Source organism: Oryzias latipes, chromosome 8, assembly GCF_053564925.1.
Source record: "Oryzias latipes strain Hd-rR chromosome 8, Olatipes_Hd-rR_3.1".
In the NCBI taxonomy this organism is placed as follows: Eukaryota; Metazoa; Chordata; class Actinopteri; order Beloniformes; family Adrianichthyidae; genus Oryzias; species Oryzias latipes.
The window spans coordinates 10,316,265-10,324,575 of NC_136244.1; the positions used below are offsets into that span (position 1 = coordinate 10,316,265).

At 44.8% G+C, this 8,311-nt stretch overlaps 1 protein-coding gene across 1 annotated transcript; it reads right to left on the reverse strand.

The window, feature by feature from the left end:
- Positions 1–2,509: 2,509 nt before the first annotated feature.
- On the reverse strand, positions 2,510–8,076 carry LOC111948849 (uncharacterized). Its single transcript, XM_078951433.1, has 2 exons — positions 6,639–8,076; positions 2,510–5,742 (listed from the first exon to the last, which is right to left on the reverse strand). The coding sequence occupies exon 1, from the start codon at positions 8,059–8,061 to the stop codon at positions 7,339–7,341; it is 723 nt and encodes a 240-aa protein (XP_078807559.1). The 5' UTR covers positions 8,062–8,076; the 3' UTR covers positions 2,510–5,742; positions 6,639–7,338.
- Positions 8,077–8,311: the final 235 nt, after the last annotated feature.

An 8,311-nucleotide genomic window follows, 5' to 3' on the forward strand; every position in this document is an offset into this window, starting at 1 on the left:
TGATTTATGTGTACAAAATGCACTCAAAAGTCAAAGTTCTCATTTGCACTTGAAGAAAGTGTTATTTCTTTTCACGTGGTAAGTTGAGAAGTCCAAATAGTGCTATTTAGAGCTGAAATCGTTTTTTGACACTTTTGAATGAAAACTAATTTTTGTGCACAGAATTTACAAAAAAGTCAAAGTTCTCATTTGCAATTGAAGAAAGTGTTATTTCTTGTCACATTGTAAGTTGAGAAGTCCAAAGAGTGCTATTTAGAGCTGACAAAACTGTTTTGACACTTTTGAATGAAAAACTGATTTTTGTGCACAAAATGTACTAAAAAGTCAAAGTTCTCATTTGCAGTTGAAGAAAGTGCTGTTTCTTGTCACGTGGTAAGTTGAGAAGTCCAAACAGTGCTAATTAGAGCTGAAAACACTTTTTTGACACTTTTGAATGAAAAACTGATTTATCTGTACAAAATGCACTCAAAAGTCAAAGTTCTCATTTGCACTTGAAGAAAGTGTTATTTCTTGTCACATTGTAAGTTGAAAGTCCAAACAGTGCTATTTAGAGCTGACAAAACTGTTTTGACACTTTTGAATGAAAAACTGATTTTTGTGCACAAAATGCACTCAAAAGTCAAAGTTCATTTTATTTCTTGTCATGTTGTAAGCTAAGAAGTCCAAACAGTGCTATTCAGAGCTGAAATTGTTTTTTGACACTTTTGAATGAAAACTGATTTTTGTGCACAAAATTTACTAAGAAGTCAAAGTTCTCATTTGCAGTTGAAGAAAGTGATATTTCTTGTCGCATTGTAAGTTGAGAAGTCCAAACTGTGCTATTTAGAGCTGAAATAGTTTTTTGACACTTTTGAATGAAAACTGATTTTTGTGCACAAAATTTACTAAAAAGTCAAAGTTCTCATTTGCAGTTGAAGAAAGTGTTATTTCATGTCACATTGTAAGTTGAGAAGTCCAAAGAGTGCTAATTTAGAGCTGAGAACGCTGTTTTGACACTTTTGAATGAAAAACTGATTTATGTGTACAAAATGCACTCAAAAGTCAAAGTTCTCATTTGCACTTGAAGAAAGTGTTTTTTCTTGTCACGTGGTAAGTTGAGAAGTCCAAACAGTGCTATTTAGAGCAGAATACGTTTTTTTGACACTTTTGAATGAAAACTGATTTTTGTGCACAAAATGCATTAAAAAGTCAAAGTTCTCATTTGCAGTTGAAGAAAGTGCTGTTTCTTGTCACGTGGTAAGTTGAGAAGTCCAAACAGTGCTATTTAGAGCTGAAATCGTTTTGACACTTTTGAATGAAAACTGATTTTTGTGCACAAAATGTACTAAAAAATCAAAGTTCTCATTTGCAGTTGAAGAAAGTGTTATTTCTTGTCACATTGTAAGTTGAAAGTCCAAAGAGTGCTATTTAGAGCTGACAAAACTGTTTTGACACTTTTGAATGAAAACTGATCTTTGTGCACAAAATGCATTAAAAAGTCAAAGTTCAAGTTATTTCTTGTCATGTTGTAAGTTGAGCAGTCCAAACAGTGCTATTTAGAGCTGAAATCGTTTGACACTTTTGAATGAAAAACTGATTTATGTGTACAAAATGCATTAAAAAGTCAAAGTGTCATGGCGCTCAAGGCGTGAGAACCCAGATGCTGGAACCCAGAGGAAAGACAGGTGAGTATTTGGTGAGAAAGGATTTATTGATTCTCCAAAGCTGGTAGTAGCTGTGGATGAATGAGGTCCGGTCTTGACGGCGGCTGATGGCGTGGCTGGAGGGCTTAAAGCGGTGAGTGTGATCCGGGAGGTCTTCAGATGATCCCAAGAGCCACAGAGTGGAAGGCAGTGCTGACGTCACTCGTGAGATGTGGGTATCCTGAGACAAAGGAGCAAGAGTTAGTGCAAGGCTGGGAGCAAGGCATGAGCATGAGCGCTTAGACTGTGAACCAGGCTTAGTCACCATAATGGGCAACGAACTGGCGTCGAACTGATGAGTGAGGTCTCCTTTTAAGCAGCATGGCAGATGAGGTGAGTGAAGTCAGCTGGTGGCAATCAGGGAGCAGAGCAGGCAGGGCTGGAGGGGGAGGAGTCTGCCAGGCACCATGACACAAAGTTCTCATTTGCAGTTGAAGAAAGTGTTGTTTCTTGTCACGTGGTAAGTTGAGAAGTCCAAACAGTGCTATTTAGAGTTGACAACGACTTTTTGACAATTTTGAATGAAAAACTGATCTTTGTGCACGAAAAGCACTAAAAAGTCAAAGTTCATTTTATTTCTTGTCATGTTGTAAGCTAAGAAGTCCAAACAGTGCTATTTAGAGCTGAAAATGCTTTTTTGACACTTTTGAACGAAAAACTGATTTATGTGCACAAAATGCACTAAAAAGTCAAAGTTCTCATTTGCAGTTGAAGAAAGTGTTATTTCTTGTCACATTGTAAGTTGAGAAGTCCAAACTGTGCTATTTAGAGCTGAAAACACTTTTTTGACACTTTTGAATGAAAAACTGATTTCAGTCAGACAACTCTTGCAGAAGAATATTTATTTCACAACATCTTTAGGTTGACATTCACAATTTGATTCACAACTTCGTTTTGGCATAAGGCTCCGTTCAATTCCTTGAGACACTTATTTTTTCCATACACTTTCGGGTAACAACCCCCGTAACGGAGCCCACAGGTGGAAGCCGGGGAGGAGGGAGGGGCAAAGAATGAGCGCTGAAGGTAAGAGAGAATGAACAATTGCACACCTGACTTAAATAGGACACTAAGCAGGTGGGTTAATTAACTGACCCGCCCTAGGGGAGTAACCTGCAATTCTGCCGAGTGTCTGCCCGAAATGCGACGAGTCGCTATTTCAGTCAGACAACTCTTGCAGAAGAATATTTATTTCACAACATCTTTAGGTTGACATTCACAATTTGATTCACAACTTCGTTTTGGCATAAGGCTCCGTTCAATTCCTTGAGACACTTATTTTTTCCATACACTTTCGGGTAACAACCCCCAACACCAAGATCATCCAGAAGAAGAAAATGTAAATGTGAATGTATAATCAGTGTGTAAATAAGATGAGGTGTGTTTTCGGCATCATTCCATTTTCACTTCATTTCATTTCATTTTCCAGTATGACTGCTATGTGTTTACCCAGCACCATTGACCGTTTGGCCGATCCCTTCGAGAACCACTCTACGAAGGGAACATTCTATCTAGTGTATCTGCTATGTGTTTACCCGGCACCATTGACCGTTTGGCCGCTCCCTTTAAGAACCACTCTACGAAGGGAACATGCTATCTAGTGTATCTGCTATGTGTTTACCCGGCACCATTGACCGTTTGGCCGATCCCTTCGAGAACCACTCTACGAAGGGAACATGCTATCTAGTGTATCTGCTATGTGTTTACCCGGCACCATTGACCGTTTGGCCGCTCCCTTCGAGAACCACTCTACGAAGGGAACATGCTATCTAGTGTATCTGCTATGTGTTTACCCGGCACCATTGACCGTTTGGCCGCTCCCTTCGAGAACCACTCTACGAAGGGAACATGCTATCTAGTGTATCTGCTATGTGTTTACCCCGGCACCATTGACCGTTGGGCCGCTCCCGTTCACCAGGGGAGCATACTATCTGAAGAGAGAGAGAGAAGACTGGAGGGGAGCAAACGAGATTACACAACCTGATTCAATTTAAACACCATGCATTTTAAACTCATCATTCGCGGCTTCCACTTGAGGAAGGACTTCTCTTAAGATTATTATTTTCCTTACGCTTTAGGGTAACAAACCCCCAACCCAAGATCATCCAGAAGAAGAAAATGTGAATGTATAATCAGTGTGTAAATAAGATGAGGTGTGTTTTCGGCGGCATTCCATTTTCACTTCATTTCATTTCATTTTCCAGTATGACTGCTATGTGTTTACCCGGCACCATTGACCGTTTGGCCGATCCCTTCGAGAACCACTCTACGAAGGGAACATTCTATCTAGTGTATCTGCTATGTGTTTACCCGGCACCATTGACCGTTTGGCCGCTCCCTTCGAGAACCACTCTACGAAGGGAACATGCTATCTAGTGTATCTGCTATGTGTTTACCCGGCACCATTGACCGTTTGGCCGATCCCTTCGAGATCCACTCCACGAAGGGAACATGCTATCTAGTGTATCTGCTATGTGTTTACCCGGCACCATTGACCGTTTGGCCGCTCCCTTCGAGAACCACTCTACGAAGGGAACATGCTATCTAGTGTATCTGCTATGTGTTTACCCGGCACCATTGACCGTTTGGGCCGCTCCCATACGAGAACCACTCTACGAAGGGAACATGCTATCTAGTGTACCTGCTATGTGTTTACCCGGCACCATTGACCGTTTGGGCCGCTCCCATACGAGAACCACTCTACGAAGGGAACATGCTATCTAGTGTATCTGCTATGTGTTTACCCCGGCACCATTGACCGTTGGGCCGCTCCCGTTCACCAGGGGAGCATACTACCTAAAAGAGAAAGGGAAAGAAATGAAATGGGAGCCGACAGAAGAAGTACTCATACCTGATTTTAGAACGTAAAGCCCACGTCCGCAAAACGCTGTGCGGAACTACAATTTTAGCCACCATGAACGACCCTAGGATGACACAAACTTACATCCAATACATAACATTCTATGCCATGCTGAAATAACCCCATATACGAAGCTTCCATCTCATACTATGACGGGGTTAACGGCCATAAACATTTCATCTGGCATAATATTCACACAAGCTCAGTAACATCCATTAATCTAAGCTGCCATCACACTATGACGGGCTCGACGCCACAACATCCATTAGGCATGCTACTCACGCAGGCTTAGTAACTTCCATTATTACGAACTCCCAACGACAATCCCACAACGAGCCTAACGGCCACAAAGTTCTCCCATTTGGCATACCAATTAAACGCCCTCAAACCTCCATGAAGTCGAGTTCCATTACACTAACATATAAATGAACTTACGAACCAATTTTGTAGCTCCATCGCATACCAATACAAACCCAGAACATCCTTAATTTTTTAGGCTTCCACCTGACAATAATTTTCTTTCAACATTTATAATCCAAGAATTTCACACTCATTCCACCGCTGACAGATTGATTCAAGCCAGAAATATCCTTGGAACGCAGAGGAGGTCCACCACCTCTTCACTTTCAGTGCAGCAATAGGTGCGTTGAGCAGTCATCGTTGCAGCACCAGACCAGAGAATGCAGGGGTGACAATCGGCAGAAATGGAGCAGCTGACCGGGGAGTAGGCGTTCGCAGGCTCAGGATGCGATGCATAGATAAAGACAAAACCAGTATTAGTCTTGGCAACGAACATACAAATAACCCAGAAACTGATCAGTTTTAAAATGCTTGAGACAAAATGGAATAACACTGCTTTTAAAAGAACAATACTGAGAAGCGAAATTCGGTAGAAGTTAAGAAAAGTCCCATTGTGGAGTCATCGCACAATGGAAACCACCATAATCAAAAATTCCAACAGAGAAGTGACAGTGAAATACAGAACCTGCACAAAAACTTAACACCAAATTTTATGTACACCAGTGGTAAGAGAAGTAACCTTCAAAAGTTCCAAAGGGACGCACCTGCGGAAGGTCACGGAGGAGCAGGCACTGGAAGTATAACTGAGAACCAAGGAGATTGTAGATGAGGAAGGTCAACATCGCACGTAGCAACGGAGTGCGGCTCGGCCGGATTTGATTCTTGCATCCGATAATAGAGGTGCTGGAATAGGTGGAAACAAAGCACAGACCACTGAAATGAAGTAACCAAGGACGTCCGGATACTCCAAAGACAGGATGAACGACGTGCAGCACAACACGAAGAATACATAGGAACAGAGAGGCGCGCATCAAAACCAAGATCCGAGCAGAAACAAATGATCCGGATGGCGGAGACCCATCCGTCTTCCTTGAATAAAGCGGAACCGAAATCCAAAACGAGTGTCTGACAGAACAACTTATAGAGATGGCATAGTCAGCCGAGCGAAAACGAAAATCAGAAGGAACACGAGGAAAAAAAGCCGCCGATGCCAAAATCAAAGCGGAGGAACCGAGGCGCGACAGTTCCCACACAATCGCGTCGACATGAACGTCCGGGTGTCACCTTAGTGCCGATCCAAAACAGAAACGGCCCCTGGGAAAAACCCATCATGAACCCCCCCACGACAAATCCCCAAACAACCAAAGAACACACAACCAGAACGCCAAAAAACACAAAAAACAAAACAAAACACCAGTGTGCGTGAGTGGACAGGCCATGCGCAAACTGACAGACGCACACACAACGGGGCAGAATTTAGTTCCGCCGAAAGCCAGGGGAACACTCGCCACTTTACCTCCTCTCCCCCTCACACTAAAGAGACCTACCAATAAACCAACCCATCCAAATACAGGTCAACTAGCAATTGTACACAGCTTCAAAGAAAGCAAAACAAATAGCCGCCACTGAATAATGGCCCAGACAGCAGAAACCGGACCAGAGTCTGAAAACGCACTGTGCCTTATAGAGAACTGCAAGTCCCAGGGTCCTTAGGAGCGTGACGTCACAGACGACAGCGACAGCAGGAAAACCCGGAAGAAAACACAGCACAGAAGCCGAAGCCAACGCACGCCGCTCACCAAGCATTCCGGCGACTACGGCACCCAAAAACGCCGAGACATCTCCCGATCGATCGCCACAGACAACCCGACTGAGGCAGGACACTGCTCCGTAGACACGCAACGCGACACGCAGGCACGCGACACGAGAGCCGCGGATCCGAAGACGCGCCACGAGCCGGAAGCCGAAACACAGGGGCAGACGCGGGGAGACGGATGTCCCCCCCCCCCCCCCCCGTAAGAAGGGGGGAAACCAACAAACAGAAGAACGGGGGAGGACACCATGACGCAGAAGGAGAACAACGAACACGGAGAATCGGCGAAGAGGAACACAGCGCTGCTGCGAAAAGGATGAAGATCCAACAAGATCCGACAGGGACCGGTGGGACAGTAAAAAGAGAACAGCGAGCACAGGGAACGGCAAAGAATGAGCGCTGAACGAGACCGGTGTGGCAACTCAGCTTGGCGGTGCGTAAGTAGCAGAACAAACATTTCATTATTATATCATTTTACTGCCATATCAATTAAGCTGGTAAACTAACATCTGTAAAAGTTGAATAAGCCTTTTGACAGCCTGGAGGACCTGGAGAATTATTTAGACGGCTGCTACAATACCGTCGTTATGGGGAAGACCAACACCACTACTCCTTCCTCCAAACGCGTCCGACCAGAAAGTTCTCCCGGAGCTGCCTCCTCTCCAGGCAGTGGAATCAGTGACGCTTTAGATTCCATTGATAAAAAGCTCTCCAGCCTTGACGGCCGCTTGAATCTGTTGGAGATCCTCCATAGAGAGTTCCAAGGCCTGCGAGAGTCTCTGGAGTTCAGCCAGCAGCAGGTGCAGGAGCTCGCAGCGGAGAATCAGGCCCTCAGAGAAAGTGTCAAAACCTTGAGCAGTGACACCGCTCGCCTTTCTGAGGAGAACCGTTCGATCAAGGAAACCCTCCTGGATCTTCAGTCGAGGAGCATGAGGGACAATCTGGTGATCGCGGGGGTTCCAGAGGAGGCAGGAGAAGACCCGGAGGCGACGGTGAAACGCTTCATGGAAGCCCACCTGAAACTCCCCAAGGAGGAGGTGCAGAAGATCGCGTTCCAGAGGGTGCACCGGCTCGGAGGAAGAAGGTCCGACAACCAGCGTCCGCGACCGATTGTAGCCAAGTTTGACAACTACAAGCAAAAGGAGATGGTGAAGGGTCGCGGCCGGGAACTGAGGGGGACACATTTTAGTGTCAATGACCAGTTTCCGGTTGAGATCCTGCGGCGCCGAAAGATCCTTTTTCCTCTGAGGAAAAAACACCTTGCCAACGGGTCTAGAGCCGTGGTTTCTGTGGATAAACTCTTTGTAGATGGAAGGCTCTTCCGAGACCCGGAGATCACCCCCTGGCTTTGCTGAAGATCTGACATCCGAAAAAACAGCGGCTAAACGTGTTGAATGAAACCGGCTCATCAATCATCCACACCTCCATCTCGCTGAAGCAGTTTAAGTTTCCTACCCTATCATGTTTCTGTTGTTTTTCCTGTTATGTTTGTTTCTTTCTGTTTTTCTTTACCTCTTTCTTCTTTTTAGTTTCCCCCTCTCTCCCCCCCTCCTCATATGTAAATTATCCAAAGGTAACACGTCCCCCGGTAAGTTGGTTTCTATTTATGCACGGAAGGGCACGCGCGCGCAGACAAGCGCGCACACGGGCAAGCACACG